Below are 23,773 nucleotides of genomic sequence, written 5' to 3'. Positions count from 1 at the left end.
CACGGTGTGAAATCAAAAGGTTTGATTGAGTAATATCTTTGTTCTGTTCTAAAACTTTTGTCTTTGCTAACCACTCTCAACTCTGTGAACAAGTCAAAGCTAAAACAAGTCTCAGCAGCAAACCAGCGTCTGACTGTGGGCAATGAAAGCACAAAACCTGCAACAAAAAATAAAAACATTTATTGATAGCAAATGATTGTTCTTCTGCCAAACAACATTCAGCAACATTTAGCCCAATGGTTGCCAAGCAACATACAGACAAAGTGGAAAAGTGTGCTTAAAGATCGCTGCCAGACATGTATTAAGACAAAATATAATTTACACATTTACATTTTTATTCCGTCAGCTTATTAAAAATTCTAGAATCTATGAATATGCAAATGTGGTTCAGTGTTCCTGAACCAAAAATGTTCCTGCTGGACACAAGATCCCTACTTTACTGTAAAGTCCATTTTCAGTGGATATGCACTGGTGGCTTTAAGTTTTTACATCACTTTTGTAGAAGTAACATATTGGACCAGGGCTCTATACGACGGAGTATTAGGGCCAAACTAAGAGAAAAAAAAAAATTGGGGGGGATTACGAGAATAAAGTTATAATATTAGGTCTACGAGAATAAAGTCGTAACATTACGAGAATAAAGTCACAATATTACGAGAATAATGTCATAATATTGCGAGAATAAAGTAGTAACATTACGAGAATAAAGTCGTAATATTGCGAGAATAAAGTAGTAACATTACGAGAATAAAGTCGTAATATTACGAGAATAAAGTCATAATATTGAGAGAATAAAGTAGTAATTTTATGAGAACTGTCAGCCTGTTGGCTCAGCCAGCAAAACTGTTTAACGACGAAATTATCAATACGTTAGCTTACCTGTTCACTGTACGGTACGACTGAGACAAACAGCGGCTGCTGGGCTCAGGCTAAGGCTGCTGATTGGTTGAGCTGGTCACGTCGAATCTTGATAACTCTATCGAAGCTTTTTTCTCTTTAAAACAACTTTTTTTCTTGTATTATTATTACATTATTTTCGTATTATTACGACTTTATTCTCGTAACATTACGACTTTATTCTCGTAATATTATGACTTTATTCTCGTAATTTCCAAAAAAATAAAATAATTATTTTTCTTAGTATGGCCCTAATAGTCCTTCGTAGCTCTACACTGTAACAACAATTATATCGATGCAAAATAACCTGAAAAAGTGAGTGTAAAAACATGCAATCTAGCTCAAGTTCTATCATTTACTTATCACTCTTGGCGTTGTGCCTGGCATTGAACTGGCTGGGTGTCCCCTTAAAATAAAAGCTGTCAAAAGTCACATTTCCTAGTGTCAGTCATCACGCTGAACATCAACAGTAGAAATTTCTCCCACAAATATATTTGTTACCAGAGACGGTGTGTTGTGTTTGCTGCCACAGAGTAGAAATAAATAGTTGCTGTTGATGTAACATTACTTTTTGTCAAATTTTACTTTGAGTCAAGCTAAAGACAATTAAAACAGCCTAAAATCAGAAGTCTGCCAAATACTTTTCAGAGCTGGAAGTCAAAGCCAATGTGGCCTTGCCCTTAAGACTTAATTCCAGGCCTGTAAAGTATTTACAATTATTGTAAATAGTAAAAAAATACACTATATGGCCACACCTATTAATTCTTGAATTCAGGTGTTTCAATCAGACCCACAGGTGTATAAAGTCAAGCACCTAGCCATGCAGTCTCCATTTGCAAACATTTCTGATGCAAAATGGGTCGTTCTAAAGAGCTCAGTGACTTCAAGCGTGGTACTGTGATAGGATGCCACCTTTGGAATAAGACGGTTCGTGAAATCATCCCTGCTGGATATTCCACAGTCAACTGTAAGTGATATTATTAGAAAGTGGAAGAGTTTAGGAACAATAGCAAACTGTGTGGCGGGAGCTTCATGGAATGGGTTTCCCTGGCCCGAGCAGCTGCATGCAAGCCTTACATCACCAAGTCCAATGCCAAGTGTCGGATGGAGTGGTGAAAAGCGCATCGTCTCTGGACTGTGGAGCAGTCGAAACGTGTTCTGTGGAGTGATGAATAACGCTTCTCTGTTTGGCAGTCAGATGGTCGAGTCTGGGTTTGGTGGATGCCGAGAGAACTTTACCTGCCTGACTGCATTGTGCCAACTGTAAGTTTGGTGGAGAAGGGATAATGGTATGAGGCTGTTTTTCAGGGTTTGGGCTAGGGCCCTTATCTCCAGTGAAGGGTTATGGTAATGCTTCAGCATACTAAGACATTTTGGACAATACTATGCTTCCAACTTTGTGGCAACAGTTTGCGGAAGGCCCTTTTCTGTTCCAACATGACTGAGCCCCAGCGCACAAAGCAAGGTCCATAAAGACATGGTTTGATGAGTTCGGTGTGTAAGAACTTGACAGGCCCACACAGAGCCCTGACCTCAACCCCATGGAGCACCTTTGGGATGAACTGGAACGGAGATTGCGAGCCAGGCCTTCTCATCCAACATCAGTGCCTGAACTCATAAATGCTCTACAGAATGAATGGGCCCAAATTCCCACAGAAATCCTCCTAAATCTTGTGGAAAGCCTTCCAAGAAGAGTGGAAGCTGTTATAGCTGCAAATGGGGATCCAACTCCATATTAAAGTATATGTATTTGAATACAATGTCATTTCAGTCCCTGTTGGTATAACGGTCAGGTGGCCGAATACTTTTGTCCATATAGTGTAATTCTTAATACAGGGTCATTCAGCTCCTGACAGACATGCCAAAATACACCGATCAGCCATAACATTCTGAGCACCTGGGCACCCTGGTGGTCATAATGTTCTGCAGTCCCATACCAACAAACTGTGATGGACTGTGTGTTCTGACACCTTTCTATCAGAACCAGCATTAACTGTTTTAGCAATCTGAACTACAGTAGCACAGTTTTGCCCTTGTCAAAGTCGCTCAAATCCTCACGCTGCCCATTTTTGCTGCTTCTAACACATCCACTTTGAGGACAGAATGTTCACTTGCTGCCTAAAAGATTCAATGAAATGCATTAATTCAGTAAAAAAAAGTTGCAACATTAAGACTAGTTTCTGATCACTAGTTTCTAATTCATTAATTCAGTTCAATCCAATTCAGTTTTATTTGTATAGCACCAATTCATAACTAAAATTATCTCAGGACACTTTTCAAATAGAGCAGGTCTAGACCGTACTCCTTATAAAATTAGATCTGTATAAAGATAGATAGGAGGGACTAGGGACATAAAGCATAAATTAATGCAATTGTCTAAACACAGTTGTGTTCTTTATGTATAAAATATTGGTTTTATTAAGCTCTAGTCATACATCAGACTGTGACTGTCCTCACATTGGGCTGTCTGTCATTGTGTAGCTACTGCTCTTCCTGAAGGCCTTCAGTGAGTCGGAGCAGACCAAGCTGGCCATGCTGACAGGCATCTTGCTGGCCAACAACGCTCTACCACCTCCCATCATCACCAGCCTCTTCACCGACAGTGTGGTCAAAGAAGGTGAGAGGACACAACTCTGCTGAATTTTAAAGGAGAAGTTACCATTAGGATAGATTTGTGCCTTGTAGCAGGTCTAACTGTGAGACGTGGATGTGGAAAGAGGTTTATAGTTTAATTTGCATGTACTTTAAGCAAAAAGTGGAAGTGATTTTAAATAATTACTTAATAAGAAATAGAAAATCAGAAAGGGCTGTTAATTTTTTAATCAGAAATACTCTATTGATCCTGGGGGTGGAAATTATCCAAAACATATTCATAACATTAAAGCTGCAGTAGTTTACTTTTATAGGAATAACTTTTTGTCATATTAACTGACATTTTCACTGTTTCACATTTTTTTAATCCTATTTGCTGAAACTTTCACTATATCCTGACAGTAGCACATGAGACAGATTATCTGTGAAAAAATTTGCTTCCTCTGGTTCCTCCTTGTGCCCCTAATGGCATTTGCCGAGAAAGATATAAAGATTGGGTTGGAAGCTTGACGATAGTTGATTGCTGAGTCTCATTCCCAGGGTCCCAAAGCATCTGTATTTGACGACCCAGGAGTTATCAACAATCAACTATCGTTGTTGGCTCTGATTGGTTGTTTTTATTCAGGTCCATTTGCACAAGACCAAAAGAATTACTTGCTGCAGCTTTAAAGATATAGATTAAGATATGTGTCTCTGGATATATGTGTTTCTGAAGAGGATCTGTGCCATGTTTCTGTTCCTTAGATATCACTCTTCTATCGCCACAAGTAAATAGTTATGCCAAATAACAAAGAGATGGTTTTCCAACTTGTCTCCTTCTTTACACTATTTTCAGGGACTTCTGCATCATTTGCTGTGAAGATGTTCAAAGCATGGATCGCAGAGAAAGATGCCAATTCAGTAACCTCATCTTTGAGGAAGGCAAACCTAGATAAAAGACTTCTGGTAAGAAGAACACAATGCTCAACGGGTACTTCAGCAGGAGGTTTATTAAAGTGTGGTATGTTTCTCTAGAAATAGAATCAGAGAGTAACCATGAAGGGAACCAAAACAGGATGGAATGCTGAGTATTGTAGCAGGAAAGGGTCCATGGAGATTGTGTTCACCTGTTAGCCCCAATGCTTGATGTTTCTAAATATTAGAACCTGATACAAACCAGATCTAGAACTCTGACTGTGAGCCTTGATTCCCAACTTTCCTTGCACAGCTAAAGATACAGACGCCATTGGTCTGTTGCTATGGATATCAGACAAATAGCCCATGAAGATCTGACCTCCTCTCCATATGAGTGCCGTCACTCATATGTATTTAAAGCTGCAGTTAGGATTTTTTAAATAAAACTAACTAAAAATACGAACTGCATCTCTTACTTTGAGCAATAGGATTTTTCAAATTATAGACCAAGCAAACACCCAGTAACAGACCATGAGTTATACAAGATTGATTTAAAGCTGCAGTAGGTAAATTTGATAAAAAATAACTTTTTGTCATTATTGCTGAAGTTTTCACTATATCCTGAAAGATATAAAGATGCTTTGGGTTGGAAGCTTGAACATAGTTGATGAGTCTCATTTCCCAGTTTCCCAAAGCGTCTGAATTTGACACCCTGGCAATGAGACTCAGTCAACTATCTTTCTCTGCTCTGATTGGTTGTTTTTGTTCAGGTCTGGTGGATTCTTGCAAATGCCATCAGGAGCACTAGGAGGAACCAAAGGAACCTGATTTTTCACAGATTATCTGTCTCATGTACTACTGTCAAAATATAGTGAAAATTTCAGCAAATATAATTTAAAAAACTTTCTCATTTTGACCTCAGGAGCTGTTTCCTGTTAACAAGCAGAATGTGGAGCATTTCTCTAAGTACTTCAATGAAGCTGGGCTCAAGGAGCTGTCTGACTTCCTGCGCATACAGCAGAGCCTGGGAACCCGCAAAGAGCTGCAGAAGGAACTACAGGAGCGCTTGTCCCAGCAGTGCCCCATCAGAGAGGTACACATCTCCCAATGTAGGAAACATACTGTACTGTCAGTGTCACTAGATTTTGAGCCAGGCATTACTGTATACGTGTGTGTGTGTGTGTGTGTGTGTGTGTGTGTGTGTGTGTGTGTGTGTGTGTGTGTGTGTGTGTGTGTGTGTGTGTGTTCAGATGGTGGTGTATGTGAAGGAGGAGATGAAAAGGAACCATTTGCAGGAGCAGGCTGTGATTGGGCTGTTGTGGACGTGCCTGATGAATGCTGTGGAGTGGAACAAGAAGGAGGAGCTGGTCACAGAGCAGGCACTCAAACACCTCAAAGTAGGTCACACACAGCTGATCACAGTGCTGTATTGTACATAGTGTCCCTCATCAACTCTTTCCACTGAGTTCAGAAAAAACAATAGAGGTTGTGACAGAGGTCCAACTTCAGAACAGGAAACAGGTTATAAAACATGTAGTTAGTATTCTAAAGGTGTAATATGGAATGGATTTTAGAAAATCTTCTGACATCAGCTGAAACTTTCAATATATGCTGACAGTTAGTATTGGCATTGATTTTGTTTTTCACATTTGATTTAAGGTCCAGTGTGTAACATTTAGTAGGATCTATTGGCAGAAATTGAATATAATATTCATTCAGGTATGTTTACATTAGTGTATTATCACCTAAGGGTGGCTGTGGCTCAGAGGCAGATCGGGTCGTTCCTTAATCAGAAGGTTGTGGGTTTCATCCCCAGCTCCTGGTGCCACATGTCGAAATATCCTTGAGCAAGATACTGAACCCCAAATGGCTCCCCTGTGCATCGGTGTGTGAATGTGTATGAAAGTTAGTTTCTGTTCGATGGGCTTTGCCATCACTGAGTGAATGTGTGTGAAAGGGTGAATGTCTAACGTAGTGTAAAAGCGCTTTGAGTGGTCGGAAGACAAGAAAGGTGCTATACAAGTACAGGTCCATTTACCATTTACCTGAAAATAAGAATAATTCTGTATTTGTTCCCTTAGAAATCCACTAAAATCCTACATACTAGGGATTTAACTGTAACTCTAACATGAACATTTGTGTAGGTATTCAAGGTCATGTGTTCACTCTGGAATTGTGGTGTGCTCTTTCTCAGCACTATGCTCCTCTGCTGGCGGTGTTCAGCACTCAGGGTCAGTCTGAGCTGGTGCTGCTCCTGAAGATCCAGGAGTACTGCTACGACAACATCCACTTCATGAAGTCCTTCTCTAAGATAGTGGTGCTCTTCTACAAAGGTCAGCATCTTACACATCCACACTGCATCCATCAATTGTATCCTCTTGCATCCAATCCTGATTTATCTTTCTAGATGTGTTTTCATTGTTGTCCTTCAGTAGAAGTTTTAAGCTCCCAGTACTGAATGTTTTTCTCTCTTAACTCAGCTGATGTACTGAGCGAGGAGGCCATCTTGAAGTGGTACAAAGATGCCCATGGTGCCAAAGGGAAGAGTGTCTTCTTGGAACAGATGAAGAAGTTTGTTGAATGGCTCCAGAATGCTGAAGAAGGCAATACAATTTTTACTTCCCTTATTTCAGTATTTGTTATTACTGGAAACAAACATGCATAGTCATGAACATATTTAGTCAAAAATAACATGGTGGATGGTCACTTGGAAAACGGTTATACATATGAAATTCATTTACAACTGTCACACAAAAGCACCAGCATCTCAGACCAAAACCATGGGCGTTACAGCCAACCAGACTTCATAGACAAATCCTGTAATTTTACAGCACTGTGGTGCAGAGGCAGATCGGGTCGTCCCATAATCGGAAAGTTGTTGATTCGATCCCCGGCTCCTCCTGAGTATCCTTGAGCAAGATACTGAACCCCAAATTGCCGATGCTATGCATTGGTGTGTGAATGTGTATAAATGCATTAGTTTCTGTTCGATGGACTTTGCCATCACTGAGTGAATGTGTGTGAAAGGGTGAATGTGGCACGTAGTGTAAAAGGGTTTTGAGTGGTCGGAAGACTAGAAAGGTGCTATACAAGTACAGGTCCATTTACCATTTACCAATTACCTAGCAGATCATCGTAAAACACTTAAAAATGGATAGGAACAAAATAAAACTCACCAACACTGTCTTTGTTAGTCTTTACACAGTCTTTCCAACAATCACCAACTCTGGTTTGGTCAAAATAAACCCTTAATTCACAGACTTAGATGTTAAAATAGCTGCTATGTAACGTTAGCTAATCTTTTAGGACAAATGTACAGTCAAAGTACTTCCATTAAAAGTTCTTGTTTTTGCCACTGACATGCTCAGATTGATATTCTAAGTGTCTGACAACCTTATGGAAGAGCCCCCTACAGAGACAGACCTTTTGTTTAACAGAAACAGCTAACGATATCGCTGTGACTCTCCACCAGACTCCATAGACAAAAACGGTAATTTTATCTTGTAGATCACCCCAACATTGTAACTTCATTCAAAGTGGACAGAAACAAAATAAAACTCACTAAAACTGTTTTGGTTAGTTTTTCCAGTGTTCCAACAATCACCAACTCTGGTTTGGTTGAAATAAATAAATTATTAATTCACCTCTCATAATTAAGATTGCCAGTTTATCCAGTTATAATCACAACTATGATAGTCTCTTATAACTTAAAGGATCAGATTTCTGATTATTGTATTTCTCAGTTATAATATTGTTATTGTTAAGTGTAATTTTTACTTACAAAAAATTATATAGTAGATTTGAAGTCATAATTTTTACTATTATTTATTATGAGCAAGTGATACAGTTTCATTGTTGTATATTAAAAATATAATTTACTTACAGAAAGATACTCACTTTTATTTCTAATTGTCCTATATTATCATCTAAGTATTTATTTTCCTGGCAGGAATCAGCTTCCATACATAGGCTCTTCTTTTGTGAGACAGTGATGTACCTAAATGAGATAGTAATTCTCAGTGTAGCCAGCAGGTGGAGCCGTTGTCTCATGCTTTCTTCTCTTCCTGCCCACAGAGTCGGAGTCAGAGGGGGAGGAGGGCTAGAGGAGGAGCAGTAGGAGTTTCTGTAGTCTGCATCCTGTAGCCTGAATGACAGCGTAGCAGCTAGTTAACATGTAGAGTCCATCTCCCCACCTGAGGCAGCCAAACACCGTCAGATAACCAGAGAGTTTCTGAACACTGGACCAGAGGGCCTTATTGACATCCATCCATCTGAGCACAGACTCCATCTATAACATTGTCCAGGAAAAGTAACCACTTGTTTTAGTACACACACTCACACACACACACACACACACACACACACACACACACACACACACACACACACACACACACACAAGTGAGTTTTAAGCACACCTGTGTATTTAACGTGGCAATGCTCTCATCTTTTTATGAATAAACTGGTTTTATATGTTTATGTATACACTCGTTTATTCTCACACATTAAATCCATTCACAAAGCGGATGTGACAGGGATCTTTTCACTAGTCATCAACATCGGTTATGATGATGTCAAAACTTAAAGCTGCAGTAGGTAACTTTTATAAAAATAACTTTTTGTCATTATTGCTGAAAGTTTCACTGTGTTCTAATAGTAGAACATGAGACAGATAACCTGTGAAAAAAGTCAGGTTCCTCTGGCTCCTCCAGCAAGAATCCACCGGGCATGATCGAAAACAACCAATCAGAGCCAAGGAAGATGCTTTGGGTCAGAAGCTTGAAGATAGTTGATTGTTGAGTCTCATTCCGAGAGTCCCAAAACATCTGTATTCGATGCCCTGGGGATGAGACTCAACACCCACCTGATTGGTTCAGGGTTCTTGCAAATACCATTAGGAGCACTAGGAGGAGCCAGATGAACCAGATCTTTTCACAGATTATCTGTCTCATAAACTACTGTTAGGATGTGGTGAACGTTTTCAACAAATATGACATAATTTTATAAAAATGACCTACTGCAGTTTTAATCTACGGTAATAACATATTGTTGATGCTGTGAAAATTAGATATATTGGTTCACCAGGTTGAATTTTAAATTTGCTGTATCTTAGTACTTTTGTCAGTTTCAGTTAATACCTCCCTCAGTGATTATCACTGATCTGTTAAACAGGTAGATGGTGTCACTGCACGTAATCAAATACTAACAATAATATCAAAAATAGAAGTAATGCAAAAATAAAAATAAAAAAAACTAAAACAAAACCAAAAGAATAAGTAAGCAACTGTGTATTTCAAGAGTGGTCATAATGAGACAATCATTTTGATACTGTATGGAGTAAAAAGATCTGTCTAGGGGTCCCTCTCAGAAAAAAATCCCTTCCTGCCATTCTAACATATTTTAAAATTCATGAACACATGGGTCAGAGTGTATGGGTAAACATTTTTCAACACTCTCACAATCGACAGTGATATAGCCTACAATCATATTACATTCTAGTTTTTCCACTTTTAAATACATTCGAAGCTAATAAAATAGAGAGAGAGCACATCATTTGACACTGATTGTACCAACAACAGTCGAGCAACAGACTCTACAGTAACACCACTTGGACAAACCACACACAGAACTATAGTACACTGTATCAATGTCTCAATCTAGGACAGGAAGTAATGATAATGGCAATTTGTTAAGTCTAGTAATAACTAATTACATGAATATATCAGATGGCAGTGTGTGGTTCTAATAGCGTTTTTTAATATAGGCTATATATTAATATATTGGGGGTGGGCGGGGGTGGCATTTTGAGTGTATTTGAATAATGAGGGGGAACGTGTCCTCCCCATTATATATTAATGTGACCAGAATTATTATCGTAATTTTTCATTAGTTTTTATTTTTACTTTCAATTAGTTTTCCTGAGTGAGTTTGGGTCATCTCATCCTTTAAGTTTAGTTCTAGTTAACTATAATAGCCTTGAATCGTACTGTGGTTGTTATATTGAACACATTTAACTGACAGTCATTTTGTCAGACAGTTAACTGTGTTCAATATAACATAGGTCAATATTTCCTGTTGCAACATGTTTCTGGCTTTTTGGCTGATATGCAGTGAGGGTCTGCTGAACAGGGACTGTCACTTAAAGAGTCCTGGTGTGACCCAGAAACAACTGTGCTCCAATCAGACCAACAGGGTCACTGATGAATCATATATGAAGTGTGAGAGTAACACGAGACAGGAAGATTCAGCAGCTCACACTGGCTGTAATGTAACCTGACTGCTCATCCGCACACTGTAGGCCTACTGATCCATTCTTTCTGGAAGATTTTCAGAGGAAATAACACAACCCCACTGCAGCCAATCAGCGGGCTGGATGCTCTGGAGCCCTCCCTCACTGAGTCATATGCCGAACAGACGTCAAGCTAAAATAAGTGACTACGTTTAAACCGAAATTTAGTGGAATGCGCCCTTCAAAATTAAAGCATAGGATTTCAGGCGACAATCAATCCCAATACAAACTGAAAGACCCTGCATCTAATATCATCAATGCCACATCAGTTAAAGTGAAGACTGATACTTAATACGCATTGTTACTTAAATAATGAGTTAAATTAGTCAATATTGGTTAGATTACGTTTAAGATTGATTTCAAACATAAAAGTAAAAAGATTACAGATTATTTTAGGAATCATTCATCTTTTGTGATTTTTTACTTTTTTAAAGGAGCATAAAGGGAACTACCATAGAAACTGTCACGTGACAAATGACATGCATTTATTTTGAAAGCTTGATAACTAACTTCCTCTTTACGCCTGTTGCATTGTCTGGTATTGACGCATCACTCTCGGTTCTTTCCAGGTTAGACCTACTGCTGCTGGGCGACCATCTACTCCAGCGGGGAATTATTTTTGTCTTTTTTATTTCTGGAATGCAGATATTTATTTAACTGTAGTTTTGAAGGATTTGTTGTATTTATTTGTTTACCAAGATGGGTTGCGCTGGATTCACCTGCTCCAAACACTCCCTGTGCGCGCTCAACATCCTCTATGTAGTGAGTATGGATGTACCATATGGATGATTGTACTGGCGCTTTTATCTACAGACACTTGTTTTATTCATCCTGTGAGTGTGTAAATATAGTGTAGGAAACCTGCTGCTGTAAACAACACACCGATGAGGTCAATAATCAATTATTCACTGCTGTGCCGCGATCAGATGCTCTACTGGATCCATCCGATAAAAACAAATTAGAAATAGCTTTTTAAGGTCTCTTTTTAAGGAGGGAATGTTTGCAAAGTGCAGCTTCTAAAGCTTTAAATTTTATTTTCTTCCATCCATTTTATGGCAGTACAGAGGACGTTTGCCTGCAGCCTCTGATAGCTCTTCTGCTTTCTCAACTTGAACTATAGACCTGTGTGTATATCACCCCTCCAGGTTCCAACAAGCAGAGTACACCTGCTGCAGAAACGACCTGAACCAGGGGCGGATATTTACTGGGTGTCCAGAGGATGGCTTTAAGGGATGGCAGAAATATGTGCTGATTTAATCTGAAACATTCACATATATCAATATTTGCTTGGAAACCCCCCCAAATGAATATATTCAAACTCAAAAACATTATTGTGGAACATTAGTAAAGCATTGAATAGAAATATATAAAGGTGGCATTAGAAATCAATATACTGTTTTATTTCCACAAACTTTTTTCATTGAATTTAAGACTCTCTTTGAGTCTAAACTGGCTCGTGGTGCTCAAAGCACCAAAAAAGATACATTTAGAAAGCTCAACACTAATGTCTATTTACAGAATTCATGACCCGGTAGCCTACCCAATATGAGACCTTGCTGTGAGCAGTTAATAACGATGTTCTTGTGTTATGTATTTTTCATTTTGGGGTAAACTGTCCCATTAACAGACAGTTTGATATCTTGGCCTCTGCTGCAGTTTTGACCATTAGTTTTTTAATCTTTCTACAAACTTTTCTTAAAAGTGTAAAGTTAAATTGCTCTAGTAGCATGTTAAAGGTAGAAACCACTCTCTTTATTTGAATAACTATTAGCTTTAACTCATGTCAAGAATGTGTTTTTGCACAGGAAGGGGGCTTTCAGGAATGAAAGGGATAACTTAGTACGGACACAAGGAATGATGATAGCCAACAATACCTCTTTTAATGTGACCTGATATAAAGATTAATAATCATACAATAGTCCTCTATACATGGATGTGTATTTTTGTTATTTAGGGAAAGAAACATACATTGCAGTCTGTGTTTATGAATCTGATTGAATGATGATGATCTGTACTAAATAATAACATAACATCTGAACATTTAAATCAAGCAACTAAGTACTTTACTTAAGTACATTTTGAGGTACTTTACTTAAAGATCCCCACCAGACATGTATAACGACACATATACAAGTAGTCTGCTTGGAACAATAATGTGTCTGATATGCTTTTTCTACAAAAAAAGTATAAATTCCACATCAAAATCCTTAAAAAGTGATCTACTCCTTCTACCTCATTAAAATTCCAGAATCTCTGAATATGTAAATGTTAATTTCAAACATTTTCCTGCTGAACACAAGAAGTCTCCTCCTTCACTGTAAAGTCCATTCTCAGTGGATGTGCACTGGTGGCTTCAAGTTTCTACATCACACTGTACAAGTTGATACTGGACCAGGACTGACTTCCTGCTGGTAGGCCCCGCCCCTTAAAATCAGATTTTCAGTGAGCACAGAGAAACTTTCCACTTTCAACAGATGAATGTGAAAACATCCTTCTAGTGTCAAACTCTGCACATACATCATTCAAACAGCGCACTGTAAGGACAAGAAGAAACATTGATTTCTGACTGGAGGAGGATTTCAAAGATTTTAATGTTATGCTATTTTGTTATTTATTAAGAGATTCTGAAGGACACATTTTACTTTAATGCTTTTTAAGTGAGCAGCTGACTGTGTGCTCCTAAATCATTCAGACTGTTGGACAATGTCCACACACACAGCGTTTAAAGACATCACAATAAAGCTTATTTAGAACCTAGGACAGAATTTATAGGAGATTAAGCTAATCCAGCTGTTTGTCTTCCTGCTGGGGTTTAATCCTCATATTTCAGCATTTACACCCATATGTTCTTCTACAAACTTTCTGGGGGTTCTTTGCAACATAGAAACCGAAATTAATTAATCAGGCAGATTATTTGGCATTGTGAAATAATAGGCATCGGCAAATGACTGTACTCACAAGGCTGATAAACAAAAAATGTCTTCAGACACATCTGCAAGCTGTCTTTTTTCACTCCCCCTTTTTAGGAAGGGGGTTTTGAGCCCTGTACTGTAACTTGGTTATGGAGCCGTGTGGTAAACATATGTCTGAATGTCCTATAGAATAGAATTTTAATATTGGCATTCTATATAGTCACTACTATTAGTGTAGTTGTTGCTACTGTTGTTGCTGTGCAGCTTTGTCTCTGTCTCTCTCTCTGTCTCTCTCTCTGTCTCTCTCTCTCTCTCTCTCTCTCTCTCTCTCTCTCTCTCTCTCTCTCTCTCACACCCCCCCAACTGGTCGAGGCAGACGACCACCCACCTAGAGCCGAGGGGTCTATCCTATGTTTCTGCCTCCTTGTCGCCGTCACCAAGTGCTTGCTCATGGTGGTACTGTTGGGTCTCTGTAAATAATGTTATAAGGAGTTCGGTCTAGACCTGCTCTATTTGAAAAGTGTCCTGAGATAACTTCTGTTATGAATTGGCGCTATACAGATGAAATTGAATTGAATTGAATATTGGCCATTAAAAACCCATATTGGTCGACCACTAATAGAAACTTTCAAAATATTCAGGTGACTTGGGAATGGTGTCACTACTTTTCTCATTTATACCTTTCACACTTTCTGAAACATTCCAGGTTTTCCTGGGGGAAAAATCCTCATTTAAAGCTGCAGTAGGTACATTTTCATAAAAATAACTTGTTGTCATGTTTGCTGAAACTTTTACTATACCCTGACAGTAGTACAGGAGACAAACTGAATGGCATTTGCTAGGATCCACCGGGCCTGAATGAAAACAACCAAACAGAAGTGAGAAAGATAGCTGATTGTTGAGTTTCATATCAGGGCATCATATATTTTAGTACCCTGGGAATGAGACTCAACAATCAACTATCTTCAAGCTTCTAACCCAAAGCATCTTCCTTGGCTCTGATTGGTTGTTTTCGATCATGCCCTGTGAATTCTTGCAAATGCCATTAGGAGCACTAGGAGGAGCCAGAGGAACCTGATTTTTTCACAGACTATCTGTCTTGTGTACTACTTTCACAACACAGTGAAAATTTTAGGAATAATGACAAAAAGTTATTTTTATAAAAGTTACCTACTGCAGCTTTAAAATAATGGACGGAATGTCCATAATTCTCACATTTTTACAGTTTCCAACCCCATTTTTTTAATTCATAACTACTCATTCATCTTTCCATTAGAAACAACATTGAAACTCTCAAATGTTCCACATCTTTCAGATATTGTATATAAATATTATTCAACTTTCAAATACCATTCAACATTTTAAAATATTCAACTTTATTGAAGTTTATAGAAGACAATTAGAAAGACCTTCAAATCCACTTATCTCCAACCTCTTCCCACTTATTCATACATTCACATAGAAACTTTTTCACATTATTACGTACTTTTAACACAATCACAACTCAAAACTCATCCAATGTTCAGCCTTTGTTTTGCATTCATTCTTATGGACCAGAATGTTAAGACTGTATTTTTTCAAATTTTCAAACTCTTTTGTCAACTCATATCCATACCTTTTAAGATGTATTCAACTTTTCAGTCCTAGTCATAGTAATTAGACTCCTTCCCACTTTTCCAGCTAGAATACTAGTTGCAGCTTCTTCATACAATTTAAAGTCAGCAATTCAGTGTAGCATCAGCCTTTCAACCTCCAGCATTCACACCCGCAATTTGTACAGAAATTGCCTTCATTTGATACTGAAATCTTGAAATTCCTGCAAGGATAACATATATTACAGATCACAATAATGGTAGCATCCAGACTCAGTCCATGTGTCTGTCCTGCAGATGGTGAGCCTGCTGATGATCGGCATCGCAGCATGGGGGATGTGGTTCGGTTTGGTCTCCAGTTTCCAGGTGGTGGGGGTCATCATCGGTGTGGGCGTCTTCCTCTTCTTCGTGGCCCTCGCCGGACTCATCGGGGCCATGAAGCATCACCAGGTCCTGCTCTTCTTCGTATCCTTCATACTGCTCATACTATGGCTGTCTTTATGTATATTTGATATAACTGCCACCCAGAAAATGTCATTTGGTTGAACTGGATCTGTGTTTAAAGGAATTCATCACTTAATTGCACTGAAAACGTTTTTTATGTGTTAACGCTTCACAAGGTTGTTGGTCTCAATCTAAGGCTACATTCACACTGCAAGAAAAAGTGACCAAATCTCATTTTTCTTTTGGTCATATGTGCACAAACCACATTGATTCTGATCATTTTAGTTTGATTAGCAAAGCCAGTTTTACCCTTTAAATCATATTAACCATCATTGCAAATTCCACAGATCTTAATCATAGTGTATGAAATGTACTGATAAATTTGTGAGGAAATGAAACACATTGTAGCAGTTTTCTGTAAAGTATGTTATGGTATATATGGTATATATATCTGGATGTTTACTGATTCACGCTGTAAAAAATATTTGGAGATCTTATTCCACTCTGTTCTTCTGAAGTAACGATGTATTTTCTCATAATTCATAATCTTTCATAATAAAGACAATTATGCTCAGATTTTTTGAATTAACAAGATATTTGATAGATAGATAGATAGATAGATAGATAGATAGATAGATAGATAGATATTTTTTTTCATTAAGAATTCTAAAAAAGGATATTTTTTTTGAATATTTACATTAACACCATAGATATCTGTTAGAATGTGTCTTTTGCAGAGGTGAGGGGCTTGGTAATGAATTTATGACCCACAAGCTGACTTTAATCTACCACAGTATGCTCTCTGCACCTCAGTGTTTTGGAAAATCCATTTTCCATTCATGTATGCATGTGCAATAAGATCCAGAGCGGCGTCATATTTCATGCTGTAGTCAGCCATGGGGGGACAGTGCATACAGCTCTGTTTCTAGCCCTACAAACTGCAGATTTCATTCTATTAATGCCAGTGTCAACACACTGTGTGTATTTGTTGTTGTTCCTTGACACTGAAGCCCAGTACATGATCATCCTGTTCATGGTTTTCATCGTGCAGTTCTCTGTCTCCAGTGCCTGTTTGGCCATTAACAGGGAGCAACAGGTAAGATCTTCAGTTTCTCCATTAAAGCAGCTTTTAGGTGGAAATCTTAAACAATCAAAGGACTGGCAGTCATTCGTAATCCATCGTTTGAGAGGGAGGTTGTTGTAGGATAACTTTCAATAACTTGAGAAAGAAGCATTAAAGGCACACTATGCAAGATTTTTACCTTAATATAACAGCTTCTAAGTCATTTTGATGGTAAACAAACTCGTAGTATAGCGAATCATCCCGATGGCACAGCGGGAGAGGGACGCTGTTGGCAGAACCAGCAATGCAAGTCTGAAAGGTGCCTTCCCGCCAAATCTCGCGAGAATCACAAATTGCTTTACGGTGCGACGTCACATACATCAGCGACATAAGAAGCAGCCTCAATGGAAGACACTAGCAGGCATTCACTCAGACGTTACCTGGTCAGTAGACATCTTCGGAGTCTATCTTTGCCTGTTCGATGTCCGACACTTCCATCCTACTGAACATGTACCGGTATACAGGGGGGAGGGGATCAGGCCGTGAGCGCAGAGACGCAGAGCCGTATATAGAGACTGCTCTGGTGAGAGGTATTTACGACTCTTTTTAAAGTTAAATACAAGTACTCCGCAGCGACTCTAGGGGTAGCTGTTTGACAAAACCGGAAAACTGCATAGTATGCCTTTAAAGGACTAGTGTGTTACATTTAGGAGGATTTATTGTCAGAAATGAAACATAATATTCCTAGGTAGGTTTTCATTAGTGCGTAAGTACCTGAAAGTAAGAATTGTGTTTTTGTCGCCATGTTGAACCCCCAAGTTTCTACAGTCGCCAAAAACGGAAAAAACCCGAACACTGGCTCTAGATAGGGCCTTTTAGCCTAGTTTTTCCTACACACTTCACAGCCCGTTATCATTCCCAGATTGTCAATATAGACACGAGTGGTGTTCACTTAATTCAATTCAATTCAATTCAATTTTATTTGTATAGCGCCAATTCATAACAGAAGTTATCTCAGGACACTTTTCAAATAGAGCAGGTCTAGACCGAACTCCTTATAACTTAGTTAGATGTAACTTCACGGCTAGATGCCATTCTTCTCTATCACTTTAGTTGGATTGACTTCTTGACCCTGCAAACACACCCATATATATGGGAATCAAGACCATATTTTATGTGCATACGTCTAGCACAGTGGGTCTTAAAGCTGCAGTAGGTAACTTTTATTAAAAAATAAATACTTTTTGTCATTATGAAACGTTCACTATATCCTGACAGTAGTACATGAGACAGATAATCTATGAAAAAACATCTGCTTCCTCCGGCTCCTCCTAGTGCTCCTAATGGTATTTGCAAGAATCCACCGGGCCTGAACAAAAACAACCAACCAGAGACAAGAAAGATACTTGGTTGTTAAGTCTCATACCCAGGGCGTCAGCAGATGCTAGGAGACATCAATCAACTATCTTTAAGCATCAGCCCAAAGTGATAGGCCTCTTTCTTGACTCTTTCGGTTACATTGGATTCTAAATATCAAATCAGTTATTTTTTCGCTGCATTGGGCAACCACCCTCAGCTTCAGAAAATTCTGAGAATATCATGTGACCACATGGTATTAACCAAATATTTTAGTTCAGATCCTCAGTCACTGGTACATCCATCACAAGCGGGATATAAATAAATTCATTGTTATTAATGGGCCATGTAGGAAATTACTCTGTGCAGAGGGCAACCAAGGGAGCATTTTTCCGCTCCTTTTGATTCCTGTCTCAGAAGAACAGTGATGCATTACCCAGAAGTCACCATTTGAAGAATTTGTCCAACATACACAATCCTCAGCCCCCTCAGGGAACATCATCCATTAGCACTTGTTTAGCGCAGCTCACTGGCAGCGATGGATATCATCTTCCCTTATCAGGAAGTGGCTTTGCTAGATGTGTGGGCACTGTTTAAAGCCCTGATGACACAGCAAACAAGAAATAAGACAGAAGTTCACAGCACCTTTCTAATGCTACTTATGATTCACAAATAATGAGCTCAGACATACTGTATATAAAATTACCCATATTTCAAGTGTGTAAGGTAGAGCAGACTGCTTGAGAAATGGGACCCTGTCCAATAACTGCAACACAGTTTTTCCCTTAAAGAAACTTCGGTCACACTTGGCGGTTTAAAGCCGGCCATCAGTGTCGTTTCTAGCTTTTTGGAGGCCCTTATTTTGTTAAAAATATACTTTCAAAATACTTTTAAAAATGTTATTTTTTTAGTGGAGTTTGAAATGTGTGACATCTTGAACACACAAGCATCTCATAATCTAAACCCACTCGCATTTTATTATAAAATGCCTGAGTGGATGTTCTATTCGCAGGGTAATGTTCATAATTCTTGCAATTTAATGTTTTCAGGCGCAGCAGTATTTATTATTATTTATTTGAAAAAACTTCTACTTGTCATCCTACACTGTATTATTGCCTATTGTCTATGGCTAACATGGCAGCTTGGAAACCGTGTACTGATTACAAGACAAAACTGAGTGCCTCAGAATGTGCTCTGTTTAAGGAGGAGGAGGGTAGTCAAGCAGCAGGATTTCTGAGAAATTCGGTTTTTTTTTTAAAAACACCATAATTTTAAAGGTGAAGTGTGTAGGATTTAGTAGTATCTAACAGTGTAGTTCACTTCAAACTCCCCTTTCGAGCCCGGAGGAGAAACTACAGTGGCTGCAAAAAATGCAAACACCCCTATTTTGAGCCAGTGTTTGGTTTGTCCCTTCTGGGCTACTGTAGAAACATGGTGGTTCAACTCCATGGAAGTCAACCCGTGTCTGTAGATAAAAACAGCTCATTCTAAGGTAACAAAAACACAACTATTCTTATTTTCAGGTGATTATACACTAATAAAAACATACCTATGAATATTATATTCAATATCTGACAGTAGATCATCCTAAATGTTACACACTAGATCTTTACATTTATTTTATTCTGCTTTATGCAGTTGATTTCAGTTTGCTTTGAATAATTCTTTATTTATAAACTTGAAACTCAAGAACGGCTGTTCTCTCCCCCAATGTTTTGGTGAAATGATACCTTCCAAACTAACCATAATATTTTTAACCATTGTATGATTAAAGACCTTTCACGATATGTCTTCTGAACACAGTAGACAGTTCGGAATAAAAACTGAAAATGCTGTCAATTCAATTCAGTTCAATTCAATTTTATTTGTATAGCGCCAATTCACAACAGAAGTTATCTCAGGACACTTTTCAAATAGAGCAGGTCTAGACCGAACTCTTTAAAACATTAATTACAGAGACCCAACAGTACCACCAAATACTTCCTTTTAAGAGGCAGAAACGTAGGACAGACACCGGCTCTAGGTGGGTGGCCGTCTGCCTCGACCAGTTGGGGTGAGAGACAGAGGTAACGACAGAAGGACAGAGACAGAGACAAAGGTGCACAGCTACAGCAGTAGCAACAACTACACTAATAGTAGTGACTGATTGTCAATAATGCTTTGTGTTGCTGCTGTGTGTGTGCTGCAGGATCACCTGCTGGAGGTGGCCTGGAATAACTCTCAGAGCACTCAGAGGGATGTGGAGAAGAGCCTTAACTGCTGTGGCTTCAAACAGTTGGACCCCAACCGCACCTGTGACGCTGTGAGTCTGGATCGGTATTTCAACATGTTCAAATAGACTGATGGTTTCTCAGTTGTTAGGATTGAATCATTTGAAGAATAGCAGTAAAGTTCAATTTGAGATCATAAAAATCTCTAACATGACACAATACATTGGTTCTCATATAATGGTGCCTATACCACTGGTGATTCAGCAGCCTCAAGTGGTACAAGGAGGAATTTCTGAAATATTTTTATAAAATGAAATAAATCTGTTTTAAAACATATAATATGATTAAAGCTTCAGTAGGTAACTTTTATAGAAGTAAGTTTTGGTCATTATTGCTGAAACTCTAGCTATATCCTAACAGTGGCACATGAGACAGATAATCTGTGAAAAAAATCAGGTTTCTCTGGCCCGTTCTGGTGATCCTAATGGTATTTGCAAGAATCTACTGAGCCTGAACAAAAACAACCAATGAGAGTCTCATGTACTATTCAATTCAATTCAATTTTATTTTATTTGTATGGCGCCAATTCATAACAGAAGTTATTTCAGGACACTTTTCAAATGGAGCAGGTCTAGACCGAACTCCTTAAAACAATATGTACTACTGTCAGGATATAGTGAAAGTTTCAGGAAATATTTTATTTTTATAAAAATTGCCTACTGCAGCTATGAGATTTCTGTCATATAAAATATGTTTTGCACGTAGCATGCATACATCCATGATAATTTAGGAGCTAAAGTGTGATGGTAAGATAGTAATTGGAGGTAAAATGAATGGTTCAAAAACACTGCAATTATGGCTCCAAACAGGAGCTATTGGGAAGGGAAGTGTGGACCAGGAGGGCCCCTTTTACACCAAAATAAGCTCTGGTTCTTGAACTGGTTCCATTCACGATTCAACAAAAGTCAACAATAAATAATCTTCTTATTTGGAATAAACCTGCATGAACTATCCATAGCTGAATAGGCTCTATGTACGCTGCTGTATTTTAATGTCAGTCATAGCGGTGGTACTGGGAGAGCCTGATTTTTTCTGAGTTGGTAGACGCAGTAAAAGGTGTGAGAAACTGCTTTAAGTTTTGTATCTGTGGTTCTCCTGCAGACTTGTTTCCCCAACCACTCGTGTAGGCCCTGTGCAGATAAGATCCAGGCACATGTTGGAGAGGCTCTCCGCTTTGTGGGAGGGATCGGACTCTTTTTCAGCTTCACCGAGGTGAGCCACAACTACAACACTACTGAGGGTTGTTAGATGCTATACATTAGCATTAGGACCATTAGTTGTAGTTCTGTTTGTATAAGTAATACTAGTAGCTGCAGTTGCAGTAATAATAGTACAGGGAGTCAGTAGTGCCAGAATTTTGAAGTGAGAGGGCATCCAGATTTGGATTATGTTATACTCTAGTGAACTTCTTTTCAACTACCTTTAGTTTCAAGTTTCAAGTTTTAAAAAATGGTCTCACTACAATTAAATGTAACCCCAGTACGCAGAAATAATAAAAATACACAAGGCAAAAATAACATTTATACTGTATGCAAAAAACGTGGGATCAGTATAAAGTGGTCCATAAAGGTCTGTAAAGGGCAGACTCATAAGTAACAGTAGAACCAATTTTCATTCAGATATCTTGAGGTCAGAGGTCAAGGAATCCCTTTGAAAATGGCAATGCCAGTTTTTTCATTGCAAAAGATTACACTAAATGTGGAGCGTTATTTAGCCCCATTCTTCAAACTAGCATGACAAATAACAATGGATGCCTCTAGTTTCATATGATACGAGCATCTTTACTCTAACTCTAGACAAAGACAAAAAGTCTTGTTGTCTGCCCTATTCCGGCGACAGTGATGTGAGCAGCAACAGCAGCAGCAACAACAGTAGAAACAGCGGCAGTAGTGGGAGTAATAGCAGTCAGGAGGACTATCACGAGCCTCGCTGCAGGCTGAGCTGTGCACTGGGACCTGCAGGCTGTCTCTACACTCAAACAAACACACTGTTGCATTGCAACCAGCTCTACAGTAAGAGAGGCTCCTCAGACTCTATTCATTTGAAAGGGATGGTTCAGGTTTTTTGAAGTGGGGTTTTGTGAGGTACTTAGGCGATCAGAGATGTTATTTTCGGATTTCTGGTTCGGGACTTTTAGCCAGCTTATAGCTTACTCTGTTACAGCTAAGGCTGTGCACTGTCCTTGTCAAATAAACATATAAATAAATAATAGTGGCAGTAGTAGTGGTAGTTGTATCAGTATAATCCATTTCCCTTAACAGATATGTTATTTTCTGTTTCCTGACCAGGAACTTTAAGCTAGTTTATAGCTAACTCTGGTACAGCTAAAGCTGTGTGCTGTCCCTGTCAAATAATAACAATAAAAATATTTAATAAATAAATAGTGGCAGTAGTAGCAGTAGTAGTGGTACTGGTAGCAATAACTGTAGCAATAGTAGCATCAGTAGTAATAGCAGATGGCAGTAATAGTATCATTATTATTGTGTTACTACAGTATTTAAAGTTTCTATTCTATGTTTCTGTTTGTCAACAAATCCCATGAATAGACACAAAAAAACATGTTCCATCTCTCAATACTGTCTGACTTCCTGTCTTCTCAGCTCCAAACCCATTGGTTCCTCCTGAAGATGAAATCTTTAAAAAACACCTCACAAATAGATAAATAGATTTTCCTAAAACAGCTGGCTCTTTTCTTTGATATCCTTTAACACAAACCTGAGCAGATGTTACTGTTTGTCTCACACTGTGTCCTTTGTGTCAGATTCTGGGAGTGTGGCTGACATATCGCTACAGGAACCAGAAGGACCCCAGAGCAAACCCCAGTGCTTTCCTGTGAGACAGCGCCACTGTGAACCTCCTCTGGGCTTTAACTGTAAATACAAGACTGACCTGTGTGTCCACTGACTGCAGCAGCCATGCTGTTATAACATGTTTGGTTTTCACAAGTGAAGTGTGTGAAGGAACACATGTTGCTTGCAGTGTGACAGCTCTGCATAAGAAAAGTGTCTGATACTGAACAAGGTGAACAGTTATACACTGAGCACATGTGGGTGTAAGAAGAGGGAATATTGTTCACAGCGGTCTGCTGTATATTTCAGCCTGCCCGATGTTGACCTGTTTTTTCCCCCCCTTTTTTGTTGTTTGTTTATTCTATAAAACAGTCAATCCCACTGAACGCAATAATGTCAGCCACTGCTCTGTATATCAGTGACTAAATTATTTTCACCATGTAGGAAAATGTGAATATTGTGTGAACCTGGGAGTGTTTTTTGCTTATATGAGAATGTGTGTGTGTTTGTTACCACTAGTTTATTTTGCTCTTGGCTGTGTTCTGTCTATTTGGCCTTTTGCATGACTCTCCTGCAATTATACTGTAATGAGCTACTGTATGACAACTGCAACAGCACCCATCTGAGCCTTTGTACTGTAAAACACAATTAAAACACTAATGGAAGAAAAATAAA

General features: G+C 38.7%; 2 protein-coding genes across 4 annotated transcripts in view; both read left to right on the top strand.

Annotated features, from left to right (window-relative positions):
• Positions 1–15,005, top strand: part of bzw2 (basic leucine zipper and W2 domains 2) — a 25,556-nt gene extending 10,551 nt beyond the window's left edge. Inside the window, exons 6-14 of one of the 3 annotated variants that reach the window (XR_007886489.1) lie at positions 3,379–3,514; positions 4,325–4,434; positions 5,306–5,476; positions 5,634–5,780; positions 6,578–6,716; positions 6,864–6,986; positions 8,458–8,692; positions 11,242–11,434; positions 11,818–15,005. Coding sequence is in view for 2 of the 3 variants with exons in the window: in XM_051415375.1 (XP_051271335.1) it covers positions 3,379–3,514; positions 4,325–4,434; positions 5,306–5,476; positions 5,634–5,780; positions 6,578–6,716; positions 6,864–6,986; positions 8,458–8,486 (855 nt within the window). In the remaining variant the exon portion in view is untranslated. Of the gene's footprint in view, positions 1–3,378; positions 3,515–4,324; positions 4,435–5,305; positions 5,477–5,633; positions 5,781–6,577; positions 6,717–6,863; positions 6,987–8,457; positions 8,863–11,241; positions 11,435–11,817 lie in introns of those variants that run through there. The other 2 variants (XM_051415375.1, XM_051415376.1) reach the window with 2 other exon arrangements.
• tspan13b (tetraspanin 13b) lies at positions 11,288–23,773 on the top strand. Its single transcript, XM_051415409.1, has 6 exons — positions 11,288–11,434; positions 15,474–15,641; positions 16,636–16,716; positions 20,228–20,341; positions 21,411–21,521; positions 23,071–23,773. The coding sequence occupies exons 1-6, from the start codon at positions 11,372–11,374 to the stop codon at positions 23,143–23,145; spliced, it is 612 nt and encodes a 203-aa protein (XP_051271369.1). The 5' UTR covers positions 11,288–11,371; the 3' UTR covers positions 23,146–23,773.

This window comes from Dicentrarchus labrax, unplaced genomic scaffold (assembly GCF_905237075.1).
Source record: "Dicentrarchus labrax unplaced genomic scaffold, dlabrax2021, whole genome shotgun sequence".
NCBI lineage: Eukaryota > Metazoa > Chordata > Actinopteri > Moronidae > Dicentrarchus > Dicentrarchus labrax.
This window is presented reverse-complemented; position numbering and strand designations above follow the sequence as displayed.